This window comes from Haemorhous mexicanus, chromosome 23, assembly GCF_027477595.1.
Source record: "Haemorhous mexicanus isolate bHaeMex1 chromosome 23, bHaeMex1.pri, whole genome shotgun sequence".
Lineage (NCBI taxonomy): Eukaryota > Metazoa > Chordata > Aves > Passeriformes > Fringillidae > Haemorhous > Haemorhous mexicanus.
In genome coordinates, this window is record NC_082363.1 from 1615694 (window position 1) to 1638172 (window position 22479).

The 22479-nt window shown below is 52.2% G+C and overlaps 1 protein-coding gene across 1 annotated transcript in view; it reads left to right on the top strand.

The window, feature by feature from the left end:
* The first annotated feature begins 574 nt into the window (after positions 1 to 574).
* Positions 575 to 22479, top strand: part of IFFO2 (intermediate filament family orphan 2) — a 46058-nt gene continuing 24153 nt past the window's right edge. The window contains exon 1 of the mRNA XM_059866449.1: positions 575 to 1319. Within this exon, the coding sequence (XP_059722432.1) occupies positions 715 to 1319 (605 nt within the window). The 5' untranslated portion in view covers positions 575 to 714. The remainder of the gene's footprint in view (positions 1320 to 22479) is intronic.

Here is a 22479-nt window from a genome sequence, read left to right on the forward strand (position 1 = left end):
CCCGTCTCCTCTCCGGGGAAGGTTCCCGCTCTCCCGCCCGGCTCCGCGGGTTTCGGCCGGGATCCAGAGCCCCGCGGTGTCCCGGGAGGCGGGGCCGGGGCCGGGGCCGGGGCCGGGGCCGGGGCCGGGGCCGGGGCCGGGGCCGGGGCTCCTTCGCGGGACCTTGGCCCGTCAATGCGGGGCCCCCGCGGGCTCCCAAATATCGCCGAACCCCGCGGACACGTGAGGGAGGGGCTGCGGCACCGCGGGGCGGGGCCATGCAAACGAGCCCAATTGTTATGGAGATTAGGGGCGTGGCTATGGAACGCCGCAGGGATCCGGCAATGGGGCGTGGTTATGGGAATGAGATGCTGGGTATGGAAATATGGGGCGTGGTTATGGGAATGAGATGCTGGGTATGGAAATATAGGGCGTGGTTATAGGAATGAGATGCTGGGTATGGAAATACAGGGCGTGGTTATGGGAATGAAGGGTGTATATGGCAACAGGGGGCGTGGTTTGGGCCGTGGGTGGTGCCTCGGCCCCGGCGCTGAGGCGGGGCCGGTCCCGCCCCCCGCTCCCGCCCAGAGCCCTCAGAGCCCCCGGAGCTCGGCGGCGGCCGCAGAGACAGCAGCGGCACCGGCGTGGCCGCTCCGCACCGCCGGACCCTCCATCGCCGCCGGCGCCGCCGGCCCGTCCATCACCGCCGGACCCTCCGCCACCGCCCCGTCCGCCATGAACTCGCTGCTCTTCGGGGAGATGGCCCGCGCCTTCTCTCCCGCCGCCGCCGCCGCCGCCGCCTCCTCCTGCCCGCTGGGCCCCGGCGGCGGCGGCCCCGCGGCGGCCGGGGGGGGCCCGCCGGTGACGGCGGCGCTGCGGAACGACCTGGGCTCCAACATCCACCTGCTCAAGGGGCTGAACGTGCGGTTCCGCTGCTTCCTGGCCAAGGTGCACGAGCTGGAGCGGCGGAACCGGCTGCTGGAGAAGCAGCTGGCGGCCCAGCAGAGCGAGCGCGACCGCCGGCTGCGCTACAAGACCTTCTCCCGGGACCAGGCGGTGCAGACGGACGGCGGGACCCCGCCGCTGGTGCCGCCGCCGGGCCCCGGGCACGGGCCGCTGCCGTCGCCGCCGCACTACGGGCGCCTGCCCGGCACCATCTGGAGCTACACCCAGGTGCGACGCACCGGCGGCGGCGGCCTGGAGACCGTGCAGGGCCCCGGCGTGTCCTGGGTGCACCCGGACGGCGTCGGGGTGCAGATCGACACCATCACCCCCGAGATCCGCGCCCTCTACAACGTGCTGGCCAAAGTCAAGCGGGAGCGCGACGAGTACAAGAGGAAGTGAGTGATGGGGGATGCGGGCGGTCGGCGCTGCACTGCGGGGAAACGGGGCCAGCCCTCCCCGGGAGCGCTCGGGGACAGCGCGGCGGGCGCGGGCACCGCGCTCCCCCTGCCCGGGGGTCGCTGCGGGCTGGGGATGCGTCCCGGGGGTCCTGGGGGGCTTTTTTCCCGGGGGAGGGGTGGGGGTTTAACCTCCTACCCAGAAAACTGTGGGATCCATCCCTGGGGGATGGAGAGCCTGGATCTTGCAAGGAGCATTGTCAGCTTAACTGAAAAAAATTATATACATGTATATATATATACACATACATATATACGTACGTATATATGTACATACATATATAATTTTTTTTGTTTAGAAGGGAAATAGTCCCTTATTGTATCGCATAGTTATTCCTAAATTTAGCTCGCCATAATTTTTTTTTTTTTTGGTCTGATTACTCCAGTAGTCGCTTGTGTGTGCCAGCTCCCTGAAATTAGCTCAGTGCTGCAATATTTGGGTTGCAAATACTGCAGGGCAGGGTTTGCACTCCGAGATATTGCTCGGAATTAGCCAAAACAAAAGCCTTTGTAAGGCCCGCTGCTCTGGAGGTGTCCCCTGGCCTGTGGCAAGCCCTGGGTTGGAGTGGTGATGGATGGCGTTCCCTTGGATCGGCTGTGGCAGAGATGGAGGCCAGAGGGGAAAAAAATGTACTTGGGCTTCCGCAGGGAGATTCCTGCATTGTCTGAGGAGCTGCTGTCCTCCGGGGCTGCCGTGCGCTCTCTCGGCTGCAGTTTGGGCGGCTGTAGCCTCAAAATGCATTTCCTGCTGACGAGGCCGGGGTTTTTCCTGCAGACCCCCCGGCTCCGTCCTCGTTTCCCGCATTTCCCGGCTCCGTGGCCTGCGGAGCGGGGCCGGGTCCCCGTGCCCAGCTTGGCAGACTGCAGTGAGCTCCCTGCACGCTCAGGTCAGCGGCAGCTTTTGGAACAACCTGAAACCAGCTCACGGACATCGCCTGGGCGGGTCCGGTGCCCCAGAGGGGCTCTGTCCCTGGAGCTCGGGTGCCTGGGGTCCTCTGTCCCTCGTGGCCAGAAAAAAGGAGCTGCTCTCCGTTTTCCAGCCCGCAGCCGTGGCTGCCGTGGTGGCACGGGCTGGTTTTGGTTTCTGTGGCCGGTCCCGAGGAATGGGAGGAGCAGGGAGCACAGAAAGCGGTGCTGGGTGGGGAAAGGGGATCCCACAGCATGTGGGGTCTGCGTTGTGTCACCAAAACTGGGGGCTGTGTCTCCTTTTTCCATGGATACTTGGTTTATTCCTGTTTCTGGGGGAAGAGGAGACTTGTGGGCCTTCAGGTTCAGCCTTTCTGCTGATACAAAGTTGATTTTTCTGCTTTTACTCACTTGTGTAAAGCACATTTCCCCCCCAGTCTGTGTTCTTGCACATTCAGGGGTTGCATAAACCAGATAAATTCAGCAGAGCAAAGGGGAACCTCAGTTCTTATTCTTGCCCTTGAAAGATGTTTTCCTTGTGGGGGAAAATAAAAGTAATTAACAGGTATCAACATGTCCCATCCCACCTTGGTGATATTGTATCTGCTGTGTGGGTTTTGTGGATGCTCATTTCTCTGGAACTGGAGTTGGTCACTGTTCTGTGACCTTCAGTCCCACATGGACAGCACAGCCTTGTTTTGGGGGGTTTGGCTTTTTCCTCTGGGCCTTGAGCTGCCTTGGGCAAGCTCAGGGAGCAGGACTGAGCTGTGTGAATTCCTGCTGGCACTCAGCCGGGATCCATGCCCTGAGCTCTGGGTGCTGCAGGGCTTGGATGGAGTTTGTGCAGGGCTGGGCTGCCCTGGCACCTCTGTGTGTGTGTACCTGCACTAAATGCACTCTTTGGGGTTCCCTCACCCTGCTGGGACCCCTTTGGTGCTCTGGGTTTATTTTGGAAGTCAGGCTCCAGGTGGAACAGGAGGGGCCTTGTGCCTGTCTCCTGATGGGGCTCTTGGGGTTTATGGAGAGCTGGGCACGAGCACAGGCTCCCAGCCCAGGTGTGTTACCAGGGAAGGAAGGAAAGAAGGAAAAGGAAAAGAAATGGAAAGAAAAGGAAAAAACCCTTTTATTGCCCAATCTGAGAACCAGCAGAGCCCACAGCTTTTGTGGAGCAGCCAGGCCTTGTCACCTCACCCAGGAGCCACCAGCCCACAGCCAAAGACCCTTAAGCAGACAGTGATCATTCCATTTATCTCCTGGGGCAAAGGAGCCTTTCCCCCCCCTTTCCAGGGTGGCCACTTGGCCCAGGAGGTTGTGGCTACCAAATGTTTGTGGTTTGAAGTATTTGGCTGTGAGGGAAAGCCAGGCAGGGGATGAGTGGGATGCCAGGGCAGTGCTGAGTGTGCAGGCTCACCTGGGATGTCTCTGGTGTTGTTGATGTCCCACCTGGGAGCTGGGAAAGGCAGGGGTGCAATCCAGAGGGAAAATAATCCCTTTTGTTTCCTTGCTTTTAAAGGAAAAGCAGCCTTGCTGCTGTAAAATACCAGCAGGAGATCATCCAGGATGTTCTTGCCAATGGAAATCTGCCTGTGCAGTTTCTGGGATTAGCAATGGCTTCATTTGGGGGAAATTTGGGTAATTTCTTTGTTCCGTTCCCTCCAATAATTTTCCTTGGACGTTGTAACCCAACAAACTGCAGCTCTGAGAGGGCATAGTCAGTCGAGCACACGGATCATATTTGCCCTGGCTTTTGTTTGTGTCTGAAGCAAAATGAGGAACCCAGCAGATATTTCAGTCCAAAACTGCTTTTGCTTTTTCCTCCAGGTGATGATATTTTACTCAAATGATGTATAAATTTGCATATTTTCTACTTATTGTGCTGTCTTAATCTTGTATTTTTTTTAGCAATGATCATGATTTTACACAAGATTATGACTTCAGTGAGGGAGTCAACAACTGGAGGAGTTTTAGAGGGAAAATGAAGTTAAATTAATTTTCTTTATTTTTTTACAGCTATGCTTGCATTTAGAAGAGCTTTTGGACATAGATCTGACTCCAAATCAGATAATTTATTGTTTATCTATCAGATCTTATGTAATTTTTACCTCTTGTTACCCTTTTAGCAGGAAAAAGCAAAATTGTGTTTCTGCAAAATTGCACTTTTGCAGTCAAAGCAGCTCAATAAAAAACACTTTCAGGGACAGCTGACTGAAAACGGAGCAGAGTCACATTTTAAAATTTAAAACACTAAGGTGATTTTGTTTTTCTAGACAGAATACTAATACTACTAATAAAAATTATAATGATGATAATAATCAGCCGTGGTGCTTCAGCTGCTGCAGGTGAGCCCGAGCAGAGCGGTTCCTCCAGGGGCAGGGCTGGGATCCAGGCTCTCTATCCCTGGCTTTGGCCCTCCCTGGCTGGGCTTGGGGTTGGTGCCCTCAGGTTATTCAGGAGAAAAATCTGCTTTTATCTTTCTCTGCCTTTGGGGGAGCCCCTGGGGGTGATGGCAGCCCTGGCCCGGCTCCTTGGGTTCTTTGTCCTGCTTTTGGGACACTCGGGAGCCTCAGCAGCCCCGGGGCACCGCCGGGAGGGCCCTGGGGATAAGGAGCGGGATTCTCCCCCCAGTTAGTTAATTCTTGTTAATTACTGACCGAGGGGGCTCTGCCGTGACACGTGCAAGGTGTGGCGGGATGGCCGTGTCCCCGCCCCGGCTGCCTGGGCTGAGCTGTCACCGCCACGGAGATCCCTGGGGGAGCCGGCACATCCCCGGGCGGGCGCTGGGACAGCGGTGACAGGGACAGTGGTGATGGAGCAGTGACAGTGACAGTGGTGATGGTGCTGTGACAGTGACAGCGCTGCTGTGACAGTGGTGGTGACAGCAGCAGTGCAGGTGTGACAGTGACAGTATTGCTGTGATGGTGACAGCGGCTATGCAGGTGTGACCATGATGGTGCTGCTGTGACCGTGGTGGTGCAGTTGTGACAGCAGAAGTGCAGCAGTGACAAGCAGCAGTGCTGCTGTGACGGTGGCAATGCCCCTGTGAGAGTGGCAGTGCAGGTGTGACGGTGGCAGTGGTAGTGCCCCAGTGGTAGTGCCCCCGTGACAGTGCAGGTGTGATAGTGACAGTGGCAGTGCAGGTGTAACAGGGACAGTGGCAGCATGGGTGTGACAGTGGCAGTACTGCTATGAAAGTGGCAGTGCAGGTGTGACAGTGGCAGTGGCAGCATGGGTGTGACAGTGGCAGTACTGCTATGAAAGTGGCAGTGCAGGTGTGACGGTGGCAGTGACAGTGCCCCTGTGACAGTGGCAGTGCAGGTGTGACAGTGACAGTGGCAGCGTGGGTGTGACAGTGACAGTGGCAGCATGGGTGTGACAGTGGCAGTACTGCTGTGAAAGTGGCAGTGCAGGTGTGACGGTGGCAGTGACAGTGCAGGTGTGACAGTGCCCCTGTGACAGTGACAGTGGCAGCGTGGGTGTGACAGTGGCAGTACTGCTATGAAAGTGGCAGTGCCCCAGTGGCAGTGGCAGTGCAGGTGTGACAGTGCCAGCCCTGCTATGACAGTGGCAGTGCCCCAGTGGCAGTGTCCCTGTGTGTGGCCAGCCCAGCTGGCTGCAGCCCCTCCCTTGGTGGCTGTCCCCGAGACCAGCCCAGCCCCAGCACAGATTTGTATATTTATGGTTCCACGATTACTCTTAATTGCTGCAGATATTGAGTCTGCCAGATGTTGGTTGTCTTTTCCAGCACGGGCTTAGCTGGTACAAAGAGTTGAACTGGAAATAATTGTTTTACCTCAGGATGGTATTTCACTGGGCAGATTAATAAAGTCCACTTGGAAAAGAGATTATCTTAAATTTGCTGCAGCTGGGAAGGACAAAGATTATCATTGTCAAAGGCAGCGCGTCAAAACTCACTGGAGCTTATTTTTTTTAGAGAAGGGAACTTAATAAAAATGTGCTTAAGATAAGCCCTGGAGGAATGTCTGAGAACTTTTAAGGCTAAAATATCAGCAGTAACAAGATGCAAATGTTCTGCATAGACCCAATCAAAAACAAATAATTTTTTCATCCCCCTGGAGGAATGTAACCAGCGTGGCAGACCTGTCCCTGCCTCAATTGGTCACAGGGCTGGCAGGAACAATCTCTGTGGAAAGCCACCTCTTTAATTCTGCTATTCCTGCTTTTCTTTTTCTGTTTTAGAGGGATAATTATTTTTCAATGTGGCTTTTCACAGAAATTCCAGATTTTCCACCGCTTCCAGAGTAGTGGAAAATCCCTGGTCTGGGGGATTTTTGGCTGCCTCTTACAAGATGTGAAGTTTGATATTAAATGCTGGCTCTGCTGAAACCTGAGACTCAGGCTTGAAAAGCCCCTTTTTCCCTGGCCTGGGAGAACGTCAGTTTTCCTGGTGGAGAAGGGATAAAATTGCCTGATGTGAAATAAACCTTGGCTGTGTGGCACAAATATCCAGTTGTAATTGCTGGGTGGAAAGAGGCACGGCTTGGAGCTGTGCAAGTGAAGCCCCATAAGAGTAATATTTCCTTAAACAATTCCATCTTTCCTTCTAAAATGCTGCTGCAGAGATGCACATTTAGGGTACACATGGTGTCTCTCACAAATCTCAGGTTTATTTTTTTTTTCCTCATGATACAGCTGAAAACTGGGACTTCTGGGTTGTGGGGAAGCAGGAGAAGGTTTGTGGGGAGGGGAGGGTGTTTCTCTTTGATCCTGATTTCTAGCAGTGCTCCACGCTGGGGCTGGGGCTGTGCTTGGGAAATTTAAAAGACAAAGAAATCTCTGTGTGTGCCTTCAACTGGTTTGTAATGGGAGGGCTGAGTCTGTTATGACTGACTTGAAGGAGCTGCTGTTATTCTGAACTTTGTCTTTAAATTAGAATTAAAATAATGAGTTTGTAGATGAACTCAGTGGGGAGGAAAATCCCCCCCTGTGGTTGGAGTTTTAAAGGAAAAAACTTCTCCTTGTTTCTCAAGAAGCTTCCCCTGCTGTAGGAGAACCCCAGGACTGTGTGTGTGTGTGTGTGTGTGTTTAGAATTTACCTTTTGATTCCTCCTGTGACTCACTCTGGGCTTTCTGAAGGCAATAAAACACCAGATTTTCAGAGCTCAGCTCTGAGTAGGTCTGGGAGCAAACCTCTCACATAGCTCAGCTCTTAAACCCAGAGGATCTCCCCAGATGCTGCAATGTGGGCTGAGGTGGAAGCAAACACAGGAACCAGAGATAACCAGCGATTTCCAGCTCTTCTCCTGGGGCTTTGGAGCAGAGATGCCTCTGGAGTGCTGCACTTGGGGCTCTGCAGCCACCTCCACTCAGCAGCTGCTTTCTTGTGGCTCAGGGTTTGTGGTGCTGCTCTGCCAGCTCTGGGGTTGGTTTCCTGCATCTGCTTTTCTCTAAGTTTACTTTTTTCTGTGCTAGAAATACTCACAGGATGTTGTTTTTTAGTACTGCAGGGGCCCTGTGGGTCCCTTCCAGCTTGGGATATTCTGATTCTAAATCTCCATCTTGGTGTTTAAAACCAGCTCTTTTAAAACCAGCTCTTTCAAAACCAGCTCTTTCAAAACCAGCTCTCTCTTTTTTTGTGTGTGTTTGGTTGTATGAGAAAGAAAGAGATTTCTTCCAGTTTTTTTGAAGTTTAAAAGCTTAACAGTGTCTGTGTGTGCACTGTTCAGAGTGGCTGAAACTCCTGCATAGCCTTGTGACCTCTTCCTATTAAAAATTACCTTGCTCCAAGAACCCTGGAGGGGTTAGTGAGGAATGATAATAAAAGGCAATAAATGATAAGAAATGGCATGAGACTGATATGGCTTGGGAAACAGGGAAATCATGGAATCACAGGGTGGTTTGGGTTGGAAGGGCCCCAAAGATCCAGTTCCAAGCCCTGTGCCATGGCAGGGACACCTCCCACTGTCCCAGGTTTCTCCAGGCCCTGTCCAGCCTGGCCTGGCACTGCCAGGGATCCAGGGGCAGCCACAGCTGAGTGTGATTTTCTCACATTTCTAACCTTGAACCTCCCACTCTTCCATCTGAAGGGAAGGAATTTGCCTCCACTTTGTGATAAATTTGGAATAAGGGATAAAAATATTATTGTAGCAGGGAAATAGCTTGGGCACACTGAGAGGTTCTTGAATTTCAAATATATTGTCAAAAATGCCTTAATTTGGGTCAGCCTCTTCTCCCAGGGAGCAGTGACAGGAGAGGACCAGCCTTGTGTGGCACCAGGAGAGGTTTGGATTGGGTGTAGGGAAAATTTCCTCATGGAAAAGCTCCCAAAGCCCTGGCAGAGGCTGCCCAGGGAGTGGTGGAGTCACCATCCCTGGGAATGTTCAGAAATGGTGTGGATGTGGCACCTGGGGATGTTTTGGCTGCCTACTGATGTGGAAGGAGTCGTGTAGGAGGGTGGGATCTGGTTTTGATGCCAAAGAAATCAAGAACTTGTCTGGTGTTTCCTAAGCCCTGGTGTCACCTCGTCCAGGAACTCTTCTGGTCAGCTCATTATCAGATCATCCTGCTTCAAATCAAGCCTGGATTTTTCCAGGTGATTTACCTGACTTCAGGAAACTTGGGAAAGATTCCCTGACATTCTCCAGTGCTGTGGCAGGAAGTGGCAGCTGGGGGACACACACATTTTACCACCACTGCATTACCAAGGTGCTGTGTTTGGAAAATTAAAAATTTAAAAATGAAATTCTCAGCTGTGGTTTTGAAGGCCTGGGAGCCTCTCCTGTGCTCCTGCTGCGAGTGCTGCTGCTCCCAGTGCAGAAATGACATCAGCTGTGGCCTGGCTCTGCAGGAGGGGAGGGCTGGCAGAGAATGGAGCTCTGTGCCCACTAACGAAGGGCCCAGCTCGTTAGGGAGCCAGGCCAGCGCCCGTCCCTGCTGAAATCCCTGCAGAGATCCCTGCAGCCCTTTGTCCCTGCATCCAGCACTGCTCCATGTGACTCCCCTGGCTCCCCGTGTCCCACTTCCCCAGAACCTGGCTCATTTGGGTCCCTTTCCAAGGGACTCACCACGTCCTGTTGGCTCTTTGTGCCTGGGCTGCTCCTTCTCGCTGGGGACAGGCTCAGGTGTCCCTTTTTTGGCTTTTCCTGCCTGGAAGCAGCACCATTCCTTGCTTTGAGATGGAATTGCCCTGTGTGTGATCAGAGCCCTGCACTGCTGCTGGGTTTAATCTTCAATCTGCCGCTCATTTCAGGGGGTTTGTTCTGAATTTGCACTGAAATCCAGTCAAAAACAAGGCTTGGTGTTACAGCCTGCACCTCAGTTCCACGTAACTTCCCAAATCTCTTGGTTCTGTGGACAAACCATTTAAAATTTCCCACTCTTCAGGGTTTGGGAGCAGGTGAGCTTCATCCAGAGCTCTGTGTTTGGTGCTTTGGTGCTTTGGGCACTTTGCTGTGTGTGCACAGACATCAGCACCCGGAAGAGTTCTGGAAAACCTGACAGCTCCAAGATCCTGGACTAAAAAGAGGAGGAATTAACTTGCTCCTCTTCATGTGGGCAAGGGAAGTTGGTAATTTGCAGTGGCTCACGCAGCCGGGGAATGCTGAAGGAAGTGATGATTTACAGCACCCCCCTTCCCTTCGATGCAGTGACTCAGGCTGGGACCTGAGATCAAAGGGATCCTGCCTCAGGACCGATTCCAAATCTGGCATTCCCCTGCAAGAGTCTCTGCCTGTGCATTCTTACAGGTCAAATTTGTATCTGAGGGGAGAAAATACAGCTATGCATTTTTAATTTATTTTTTGTAAATGGAGCTCCCTCTGACATAGAGCACAGAATTGAAATTGAGCAGGCCCATGTCACATCAGTCACAGAATTTGACCCTGACGAGTCACATCTGGTTAAAGAGAAAACCTGGTGTAAATTTACTGAATTCCATAAATTGGCAGGGGGTGCATTAATATTGAATCACAATGGGGATATTTTAATGTCAATATTTAATATTTCAAACAGCTGCTGTCATTAAAACTGCTACAAGAAATCCCCCCTCTCGCAGGCACAAGAGAAATCTTTATTTCTCTCTCTTCCATATACTGAAGCATTGGTCAGTCTGGAATTTTTACCAACTCTTTTATCAAAGCTTTCTCCCAAATGACTCTGCCAGAATCACCTCACCTTTGAATCTTTCTGCAATTTTTATTTATTTATTTATTTATTTTCTTTTTGAAATTTTTCCCCCTCCCTTTTTTTTATTATTTTGTTTCAAGAAAGAGAGAAACAGGGAGTGCAGAGCAGTTAAAAATTCCCAATGTCCTGGGAAATGTGTTCCTGCTAATCTGTATTCCCCCCTGGCACCGAGCTGCTGGCTGGCAGCAGGAGAGCAGCTTTCCCTGTTCAGGGACAAAGTCACCCTGGGAGTGCTGTCCCACTGCAGAGGGGCTGCCTCCCCTTGGGGAGCACAGAGAAATCTGCAAATCAACCCCTTCTCCTTCCTCCCCCTCCTCTCCTGTTGATTGCATCCAGGATGCGTGAATAAAGTGATTATATAGTCGCAGAGGTTAAAATGTTGAATTTATTAGAAACCACACGTTCTTTTATCGATAGCTACAGAAAGGTGGGCTTGATTGCTCTTTAATCACTGCTTTTTACACTCTTGCTTACTTAGGAGCAACGCCCTTCTTGTGAACATCTTACAACTGACAACACTCTGCCTTGGGGGTTTCCCTTGGGGCCAGGGGATCCCTCTCTCAGTGGATGTGCAGTGCAGGCAGGCTCTTCCCTGCTCCCTTTTGGTGGCTGGAAGAAGGAATTCACTGTTTTTCCACTTCTTATTTAATGGAGGGGAGGTGGGAGCCTCATGTGGGGCTGTGGAGCAGCACTGAGCTGCTCTGGGTTTGTTTCAGCCCTAGAAGAGGTGTTCCCCTGTTTCCAAAGGCAGAGCCTTTTCCTTTTCCCAGCTTTCAGTGGAGCATTAATTCCAGTTTGCTCTTTCTCCTATAAAATTCCCAGTGAGATGGAGCTCCAGGCCTGTGGGCAGGGATTTGTTCCCTGGGGGAGCTGTGGTTTGGGGGGTTGGGTCCATGACTCAGCTCCATCCTCCTGTAATTGTGGGGCCCTGGAAAGCAGGGGAATGAGGTCACTGCCTCAGTCACTCCAGCCCTGTTCCCTGGCCTGTTGCAGTGGGAAAGGCTGGGAGAATTGGGATTGTTCATCCTGGAGAAGCTCTGGAGTGACCTAATTGTGGCCTCCAGTGCCTGAAGGAGCTGCAGGAAGTGTGGAGAGGGATTATTTACAAGGGATAGGGGCACAGGACAGGAAATGGTTTTAAACTAAGAGGGCCAGTTTAGATGGGATTGTGGGGAGGAATCCTTCCCTGTGGGGGTGAGCAGGCCCTGGCAAAGGGTGCCCAGATCCTGGATCCCTGGCAGTGCCCAAGGCCAGATGGGAACAAGCTGGGACAGGGGAAGGTGTCCCTGCCATGGCAGGGGTGACTCTGGATCAGCTTTAAGCTCTTTCCAACCCCATCCAGTCTGGTTTTCCATGACTTGAAAACCAAGTCTGTACTGGGACCCTCCTGCTGCCCATCCCTTCCCTCTACAAACACCCCAGGGCTACCCCTGCCCTGGCTGTTTATGTCCCCCACTGCTAAAAGTCAAGTACTAAACAACTGCAGTTCTTGGAAATCTGTGCAACTGAGGCAGCAAAAGCACCTGGTTTGTTTGTGTGAATTGAAGACCGTTCTGCCTTTATAGAAATATTTTAAAATGCCTCATCTTGGATTTTATACCCCTGCTGTCACCTTTATTCATTTGCTTCCTTCTCAATGGCAGAGTGCTGTGGTTAATGGTAATTCTCTAGTCCCCATGATTAACTGAAGCCCTGAGCTCCAGAGTGATGAGAGCAGCCTGAGCAGGGGCACATTCTGTTCCTGGGGAGGTGTTCAGGTGCCACTGCAGCTCCTGAAGAACAGTTTGTTTCCTACCTTCTGTTAACATTTGTGGTGTTACAATCGTGGCACTGCACATTAAATATCTTTACCTTTGTGAAGGCAGTAAAACTCTTTAACTGCAGATGTGGGAATGGATCTACAGGAGCTCTGCACCTCAAGGGCCATCGGAGCCCTTGAAGAACAGTTTATTTCTTACCCTCTGTTAACATTTGTGTTGCTACAATCTTGGCACTGCACAGAAAATATATTTACATTTTCAAAGGTAATCAAACTCTTCAAATGCAGATAAGGGAATGGATCCCTAGGAGCACTCTTGGGAGTGTTGTGTGTTCCTCAAGTGTCTTCGGAGCCCTTGAAGAGCTTTTTATTTCTTCCCTCGGTTAATCCTCATGTTCTTACAACCCTGACACTGCACATGAAAGCGACCCTTCAATATATTTACATTTTCAAAGGCAATAAAACTCTGGAAATGTAGATAATGGATCCATAGGAGCACTCTAGGAGTTCTGTGCATTCCCTCCAGTGGCAGCGGAGCTCTTGAAGAAAAGTTTGTTTCTTTTGAGGTCAGAACCTCCACACTGCACATAAAAGCTGCACTTAAATATATTTACTTTTACAAAGGTCATAAAGCTCTTCACACAGAGATAATGCATGTGTAGGGCAGTGTTGGGAGGCTTTGCTGTGCCCTAGGTGTGTATTCCACCTGTCTTCCTGACTCCTGGGAGCAGATAAGCTTTATCTCATTGTTTTCTTTGTTCTTTGGTAGGTTCAGTAAAAGTATTTAGGGCTGGGACAGAGATTAGGGTGAGCCAAGCTCTCAGTTTTGAGTTTGGCTCTGTTTTGAGGCTGGTTCTTAAAGGATGTGGTGGAAGAGGGAGATAAACCCAAAGACAAGGTGAGGAGGGCACGGGCACTCCATTATTTTGGCTGCTTCAGGCTGAGGAGCTGCAGAGGGGAATGAAAATCATGCAGTAATGAATTCCAGCAGGTTCCTTTCCACAGAAGGGTGATCCTGATCCATTATCACTCGGTCTTATCAGGGCCTTTCCCAGTGACTGGGGTGATAAGAGCAGGTGGCTGGGCATGGAGGGCTATTTATAGACAGCATTTACTCACAGAGTCAGAAAGTAAATAAAGGCCTTTTATGAGAGAGGATGTTCAGCATCAGGGTTCTGAGCCTTGTGCAGGTTCCATTCTAAGAGCTGAGCTCAGCCCATGCACATTTCACTACACAGTTCAGTGCTGCCTTACAGGATGGATCAGCTTTCCCAAAAATGAGGGATTTGTCTGAGTGCTGGGGTGGGAGGAGATGGAACATCCCTGGGTTCCTGTGCTGGGTTCCTGTGCTGGTGTGGGGCTGCAGCTAGTGGAAGTAATGCTGTCCCTGGTGGGCTTGTGCCATCCCAGGGATTTCTTTCCTTCCTTTCAAGTGGTGTGTCCCCTAGAGCAATCCTTCAGGAAGGCTGTCAGCCTGGCTGGGATGGCTTTCCAGGTCTGGGAGTCAGGGGGACAGCCCTGGTTTGCTCCCAGGGTCACATTGAGACCTGTCCTGGCTCACCCTCCTCACCAGAGACCTCGCTGGGAGCCTTGGTGGGACTCCCCTTGGAGCAATTCCAGTGCCAGGGAATCCCAGCTCTGTCTGGAGAGCAGGAGACCCAGGGCCCCACTCAAACATCCACCTTCCGCTCTCCACCAGACTACCCTGAAGTCACGAGGCCGTTGTGAGACAAAATAATCCTCACCCTACATGGGCAAGCTTTCCTGTAGTCCCAGGCCTGGTGGACAATCCTGGGAGCTGTGGTGGAGGAGCCTTGCCCAGAGTCACGTGCAGCAGCTGAGAGAATGCACTGTGCTCCCTTGGCAGCCTCCAGGACAGCTTCCACGAGGTGTTTATAGGGGAGAGAAAGGAAAAACATGCCACAGAAGTTTGCCTGGACTTTCTGACAGCTTAGATCTTATTATGGCCTGAGATCCCTCCTGGAGCTCCTTGTTTGAGCTGCCAGAACTTTGGCCAAGTCTCTGCTGGTGCTGAGAGGCCTCGGCAGCAGTAGGAGGTGAGAGATGACAAAGGAAATGTCCTGAGCACCATAAAAACACAAATGTATTTTTAAAAGGGTGATGCTGTGTATTAGAGCACGCTCTTATGTCACCTCCTCAGAGTGGCTGCCAGGCTGGAGCTGTGTGGAATTACTCTGCTTTGTTACAGCATGTTCTTGATTAGCATTTAAACCTGGTTTGTTGTGGGTTTCATTTCTCTCATTCTTTGTGCTCCTGCCCATGATCCCTCCTCTGTACTAATGTTTTTATCAGCTCTGGAAGTCTCCTGCATTCTGGGGAGTAAAAAAACCAAAACACAAACCAGAAAAAAGAACTGAGAATTCAGGGTGAAAGAAGAAGGAAAGGTGAGAGAAGAGGAAATACAGGTATATTTGGAAAAACATGGGTTCTTATGCTACTTTAAAGAGTTGAGGGAGAGCCTTGAAAATCAACTCAAGTCTTGTGTTCTGGATTTTATTATGAAGCTCTTGGGGTGCTTGGCCTCCGACGTGAGTCCTGCCAAAGCCTCCCGGTGCTGGCAGTGCCCTTCAGGACCTGTGGGATCAGTTTTTGGGTGTTTTATGTTCCTCTGAGATTCACGTTCTGAAGGGGAGGCGAAGAAAAAAAGAGTTTGAAGTGGGGGGAGATGAAACAGGGTGGGACCCCCTGCTTTGGAAACCTCAGGACTTGGAGGCAGTCACATTTCCAGTGCAGGGAGCTCCAAGTCACCTTTGGTGGCAGCTTGCAAAGAGCTTTTATTTCTTACAAATATCTGCTTAACACCAGCTTCCAGGGCATGGAGTCCTCATGTGGGCAAATCCTGCATCTTAGCAAATTATCAAGCTCTGTTGAGGGCTGGGATAAGATTTTTGTATTATTTTTGTTCATTTATTTAATTTCCATTTTTTTCCTATTACACTTGGTCCAGGCATGCCGGTGCCCATCCCCTGTAATAATGTTTATTGCATTTGAATAACCGAGGAGCACGAGGCGGTTTCCAAGTGTCCCCAAACAATGGCTGGATTTTGCAGCCAATATCCTGTGACTGAGTCCCCCTGCCCAGCGATCCCCCCTGCCCAGCGCTGCTCCAGCTCTGCTGGGAGCTGCCTTGTAAACAACGTGGCTCCAGTGGGCTGGGCTGGGCTGAGCTGGGCTGAGCTGGGCTGGGCTGGGCTGAGCTGTTCTGGGCTGGGCTGGGCTGGGCTGGGCTGGGCTGGGCTGGGCTGGGCTGGGCTGGGCTGAGCTGTTCTGGGCTGGGCTGGGCTGGGCTGGGCTGGGCTGGGCTGGGCTGGGCTGGGCTGGGCTGAGCTGTTCTGGGCTGGGCTGGCCTGGGCTGAGCTGGGCTGGGCTGGGCTGTTCTGGGCTGGGCTGGGCTGGGCTGGGCTGGGCTGGGCTGGGCTGGGCTGGGCTGGGCTGAGCTGTTCTGGGCTGGGCTGGGCTGGGCTGGGCTGAGCTGTTCTGGGCTGGGCTGGCCTGGGCTGAGCTGGGCTGGGCTGGGCTGTTCTGGGCTGGGCTGAGCTGGGCTGGGCTGAGCTGGGCTGGGCTGGGCTGGGCTGGGCTGGGCTGGGCTGGGCTGTGCTGGGCTGGGCTGGGCTGGGCTGTTCTGGGCTGAGCTGAGCTGGGCTGGGCTGGGCTGGGCTGTGCTGGGCTGGGCTGGGCTGTTCTGGGCTGGGCTGGGCTGGGCTGGCCTGGGCTGAGCTGGGCTGAGCTGTTCTGGGCTGGGCTGGGCTGGGCTGGGCTGGGCTGGCCTGGCCTGGGCTGGGCTGGGCTGGGCTGGCCTGGGCTGAGCTGGGCTGGGCTGAGCTGTTCTGGGCTGGGCTGGGCTGGGCTGGGCTGAGCTGAGCTGTTCTGGGCTGGGCTGGGCTGGGCTGGGCTGAACTGTTCTGGGCTGGGCTGGGCTGGGCTGGGCTGAGCTGAGCTGTTCTGGGCAGTGCTGGGCTGGGCTGGGCTGGGCTGGGCTGGGCTGAGCTGAGCTGGGCTCTTCTGGGCTAGGCTGGCCTGGGCTGGCTTGGGCTGTGCTGGGCTGAGCTGTTCTGGCCTGGTCTGGGCTGGCCTGGGCTGGGCTGGGCTGGGCTGGGCTGGCCTGGGCTGGGCTGGCCTGGGCTGTTCTGGGCTGGGCTGGGCTGTTCTGGGCTGGCCTGGGCTGTTCTGGGCTGGCCTGGGCTGGGCTGGGCTCGGTTCTGCCGTGCCGTGCCGTGCCGTGCTCTGCTCTGCTCTGCTGTCAGTACTGCTGGGCTGAGCTGTCCAAGTGATCACAAGGCAGTTACACGCTGCTTCCTCCCCTTTGTCTGCCCCAGCTCTCTGGAGCTGCCTTTCACCTTCCCTGCAAGTTTCTCACATTAGCACTTGCACCAGATGAACTGGAGATGATGAATAGTCCATTTGATGCCTTAGGATTTAGCTTTTCTGTTTTTCACACCCTGTACTGCTTCAGTGTAGAACTCTAAACTCCACAGCCTGTTCTGCCAGCTGCTGTTCTCCTGTTTTATTCAGACACAACAATTCCTTCCTAGGCCTGAAACTCAAGGGCACCCTCCAGCCTCAGGCCCTGAAAAGTATAAACAAAATTACTTGGGGGGCAGCAAACCTGGGGTAAATGACTTCATCACCTGAAGCTGTAATTGGAGCATTAACCCCTGATATGCAAATGGTGTTAAAAATTTATAATTGTCTGAAAAACTCGTGCCCATCATCCATTTTGGGTGTAGCCTTGGAGGCTTCTGACTGCCCAAGGTGTATCCATGGAAGGCCTTTGATAAATATTCACTTTTATTCTCTCTGTCTTGTCTAGTCTCTGTTCTAGGCAGCCATCCCAAGGCATCACATGAGTGAAATGGGATTTAAAAGCACTGGATGGGCTTCCTCTTCCTGCCCTGCTCTTGCAGGGTTGGCAAAAAAAACTCCTTCAAGGTGTCCAACCTCTGCCTCTGGTTTGTTCGGGGCTGCCTGGGCCTGGCTGCCAGACCCTCATAGTGAAATGTAACCCCCTGCATGCCACAGGTGGGGAGAGAAACACAGAGCACTTTCTCAGGAGCAGAGAATAACTGGGTTTGGGACTTCTGCAGGAAGTTAAAAACAATATTGGCTTAAATCAGTGCTTTCTTCAGGCTCAGCATCTCTGCCCTTTGCTGAAGCTTTGTAGGAGTCCAGGATCTTCTGCAGCCTTTATGATTCTAAAGCATCTGCTGCTGAGTTTTGGTGGTATGTTCTTCAAGGAGTGTGGTCATCAGTGGGTTTATTCAGCTGAATTTTCCCAGCAGTTTCTCATATTTGCCTGTGCCACAGTGCTGGGAAAAACACCTGAATGCACCCACACTAAATCCCATGAAATTGCAGCTTGTCAACAGGAGAGCTGTAAAAGAAATGTAAATAAGTGTGTGCTCATGAGGGGCTGACGTTAATGCAGGGGGTTTGTAGTGCTTCTGTCTGCTGGAGGTTCCTTTCCCTGGGAATTCAGATTTGATAATTACCTGTAGCCAGCAGCACTCCCAGCAATGTAATCCTGTGCTTTTCAGCTTGCCTGTTTGCAAAGGAGTCTCAGTAATGACTTTATCTGCAGTTGTGCCAACACTTGTACAGGAGTGGGAGCTTCTGTGGGGCTGCTCCCTGAGCTGTGCCCAGCGTTGGCCTCCCAGGCCTGGGGAGCATTCCCTGGATCCCTGAGTGGCACAGCAGATTAGGGTTTGGTAACATGCAGAGAGCAGTGTGGAGCTGCTGTTGGGGAGAAAACAGTTTGATCAGAGTGGAGCTAAAAACCAGTGTGGTACAGTCTGCTGGGGCTCTGAAAAAATGGGATTTCTTCCCAGTTTTAGTTGAGTTCTTTGGAACTTCTTCTCTCCCTTCCATGCAGGGGTTGGACTAAATGGGTCTTTAAAGGGCCATCTAACCCAAACCATTTTCCTCTCCCTCTTTGTTCCCCAGTTGTGCCAGTCCGTGAGTTCCCAGCAGCACCTTGAGACCCCTCAGAGAACACCAGCACAGGAGAGAGCCTTGGAAATGTGATGTGCCATGCTCCCAACCTGAAACCAGGATATGCCCAGTTTAAATTTGCCTTTTGCTGTTAACCAGAGTCTGGTTGGCTTATTCAGTTTTGTGGCAGCTCTCGTGTCCCTGGGTGTCTCTGGTGGCTCCAAGGCTGTCTCAAACAAGCAAGGGCCAGTCCCAGAAATTGGGAGTTTGAAGTTCATCACCATATTTCCCTTTTTTTTTTTACTTCCCAGGGGTATCTGGCTTTGGAGAGGTTCCTCTTCTCTGTGCTGCCCATTTTCCCCTTCCCTGGTGGTGTTTTTGTCCAGTGTTCCCATTGATGTTTTTCTCATTGTGGACTTGTTTGTGCTTGTTCTCTTGGCTGCTTTTCCATGATTTCCCAGGGATTTCCCTCTCCCCCAAAGCAGAGGCCCTGCAGACCTTTCCCAGGCTGCAGTTTCCCACCAGATTCTTTTGTTGGGAAAAGTTCTGGGTTGCTGCAGTCCCAGGAAATGGCTGGGAATGGGAGGCAGAGCTGGATAAATCCCTCTCCCCTTCCCTGGCAGCTCTGCCTCCCCAAAACCTGCATTTCAGCTGTCAGAAACTGCAGCAGATCTCCACTGCAGAATGATTTGTTCGTGCTTAAGAGCTGTGCATTTGTTCAGGGGTTGTAAACACTGTCAGCAAAGTTTTGACAGGAGTGAAAAATGAATTTTAGTTGCTGGTGCGCAAGGAAAATAAAACCAGCTTTGGCTCTGCCTGCTGCCTGCCAGGGGTAAAACAGAGGGGAAAAGTCATTCCCTGTGAGGCCCTGGCACAGGTTCCCAGAGAAACTGAGGATTCCTGATCCCTGAAGGTGTCCAAGGCTGGGTTGAACGGGGCTTGGAGCAGCCTGGGATAGTGGAAGGTGTTCCTGCCATGGCAAAGGGATTGGAACTGGATCAGCTCTAAGGTCCCTCCCAGCCCAAACCATCCTGGGATTCTGGGAAATCCAATCCTGTGAAATCCAGCTTGGTCTGTTATTTCTTGTGGCTCAGTGCTGGGACAGGTTGGGCACAGATGTGCAGAGGCAGAGACAGAAAGCAGAGTTTAGTTCACATTCTGTCTCCGTTATCACATCTCAAATTACAGCCTAAGCCTTCCTGCACACCTGGTGGTGTCTTATCAGCCAGAGCAGTTTGTGACTAACCCCAAATCCTTTCTCTGCAGGAAACACTGCGTTCCTGCCATGGCACAACAGTGGGAGGTGTGATAAAATGTACTTTTAATTACACTCCAATTTTCTGAGTGTGGATACTTTATAAATAAAAGACTGCGCAGGCAGAAGCCTTTTGTGGTTTTGCTCCTCAGGATGTTACTGCTCTGGAGCAGCTCTGATTTCCTGAGCTCAGGAGCAGCACAAGGGCCAGGCTGCAGTGGACAGATGCTGTGAGCTTCCATGAAACTTTGGGAAGGAATTAACTAAGGAATTAATTTCCACGGCCAGGTTCTCCTCAGGAGCGTGTACTCCTGGTCATTGTGGGTGGGAGTTGTGGCTTTGGACAATCCTCATGGGTTTAACCTGATAAAATGTTAAAAGTCATTTATAGCTGTGGAATAGGCACATCAGTGATGATAATCAGGCTGGGTTCTGTTGCCTTCAGCCTCATCTTTCTCTCCAGGAGAATAAGAAATGGGAAGAGTGGGCAGCAGAAAGAAGAAGCTGAGATGTACAAAACTTTTCTGTCCAGACTTCTACTTGCAGCAGCTCTGGACTCTCCTGTGGAATGGCTTTGAAACCAGGACAGTGGTCAGATTTTCCTTCACTTGGCTGGGTGTGAGACTGAGCAAACCTCAAGTGCACCATCAGCATGTCTGTGCAAGGCCAGGGGATCTCCTGGGGGTTTCCTCCCTTGTATGGAGCACCCTGAGCCCCCCCAGAGCAGCCTCACCTGCCGTGCAGGGCAGATTCTGAGGGAGTTCCTCATGTCCTGGGAATGCATTTCTGTGCAAGGGGCTGAGCAGGCACAGCCAGAGGGATCCTGAGCCTGTGCAGAGCTCCGAGGGCAGCTGCAGCAGTGCCCTCCCAGAGCAGTGTGGTGGCAGGGAGGGGTCACACAGGAGCTGTGACTCGGAGCCCTGCAGGGTGTCACGGTCCCTGTGGGTCCTCCTGCTCTGCTCAGTGCCCCATAATTTTCCCTCTGAAGGAATGCAGGCACAGCTGCTGCTTTTACTTGATGTTGTTGACCTGTGCTGTCATTAAACCTGGGTTTTGTTTGAACAGCCCGTGTGGGCAGCGAGGAGACACAAAGGAACCTGCAGATGATTTTTATTGTGGTTCCACTGACAGGCTGGAGCATCTGCCTCGCTGGGTGTAATCAGGGGCTGTAATTAGGCAATGTTTTCCTGTAGAGTAACTCCTTTTAGCAATTTTCTTCACAAGGAATTGCTGTTCAAAGGTCTGCTTGCTGCTTTGAGTAGAGCCCAGGTCTGGAATAAGGCTTTAATATTAAACCTCTCCTTCATGGGGAAACACCCGACGGGAGCCGTGCAAAGGGGGCAGGTTCTGCTCTGCAGAGATTTGATGTCTCACCACAGACTCAGGGATGAACTCCCCCATGGCTCTGATGTTTGGGAAGTTCTGCTCTGCAGAGATTTGATGTCTCACAGTAAAGGCTCAGGGATGAACTCCCCTGTGGCTCTGATGTTTGGGAATTTTGATGCTGGAATGGTTTTTGGCAAAAGAGCTTCTGTGGAGAGGGTGTTGCAACAGGCAGAAACACAACTTCACTCAGTGCTGCATCCTCTGTTCCAGCCAGGCTCTAATGGAATCAGCCCTTCCCATTAAATTAATATGTTCTCCATGGAGCCCATCAAGTAACATTTAATTTGCTTCAATGAGGTTGGGCATGTGGGATCAGCATGATCAACACTTGGGATAATCAGGAGGAATCCCTGTATTGCACAGCATCTTAAAAATGCTCATTTAGACAGAGGTAACAATTGTGAAGAATCTAATTGGTTGATGCAATTTTATGTCTAATTTAGTGCAAAATGAAAACTGGAAGGAAAATGATCTCTTAGGCAAGGATTCCAAAATCAGAGAGAATGCTGACTTGTTCATTTGTTTTGGGTTGGTTTGTTTTGTTTGTTTTTTTTTTTTTTCTTTTTTTTGTGTGTTTTTTTTTTTTTTTTTCTTTTGGTCTCTTGTTTTATTTAACAAGAGCCAGGAGTTTGTAGGTGCCCTGTGCCTGGAAGTGTCCAAGGCCAGGCTGGATGGGGCTTGCAGCACCCTGGGGTGGTGGAAGGTGTCCTTGCCCATGGCAGGGGGTGCAATGTGATAATCTTTGAGCTCCTTCCAACCCAAGCCACTGGGATTCCATGGAAAGTAAAGAAGGCTTCACAGAGCTTTTTATTTAAAATGAAATCCATTTTGCGTGGTTCAGACCTTTGGAGCTCCTGCAGCTGTTTGTGTTTCCAATCCCAAACTCCCAGCCCCAGGAAGGGTTTGGTGAGGGGGCAGAGGTGGCTCTTCCCACGGCTGACAAATGGTTAAATGGACCTGGCAGTGCAGCAGAGCTTTGGTGTCTCTGAATCTGTTTGGAAGGTCTGGAACACGATCCTTTCCCATCCCAAACAGCCAAACCCCTGCCCAGGCTCCTGCCTTGGCTGGGTTAAAGCGTGCATCCCTCGTGTGGGATCAGGTGGGTTCATCTGGGGGCTGCCCAGTCCATGGCAGTGCCATCAGTGCCCAGCACAGTGTCCCCCTGGGCTGCTGCTGGCTGCTCTGTGCCCGTGGGGTGGCATCTGTGGGCACGTCCTACACCCCTGGGCAAGGCCTGGGCAAATACCAGGGGCTGAGCAGTGCCAGGGGCGCGCCCAGCGTGGCGTGGGGTCACAGAGTGACAGCGTGGGTGACAGAGTGACAGCGTGGGTGACACAGTGCCAGTGTGGGGTCACAGAGTGACAGCGTGGGTCACAGAGTGACAGCGTGGGTCACACGGTGATAGAGTGGATGACACAGTGCCAGTGTGGGGTCACACAGTGCCAGCGTGGGGTCACAGAGTGCCAGCATGGGGTCACACAGTGCCAGCGTGGGGTCACATAGTGCCAGTGTGGGTCACATGGTGCCAGCATGGGTCACACGGTGTCAGCGTGGGGTCACACAGAGCCAGTGTGGGTCACATAGTGCCAACGTGGGGTCACACGGTGCCAGCGTGGGGTCACACAGTGCCAGTGCAGGTCACACAGTGCCAGTGTGGGGTCACACAGTGCCAGTGCAGGTCACACGGTGCCAGTGTGGGGTCA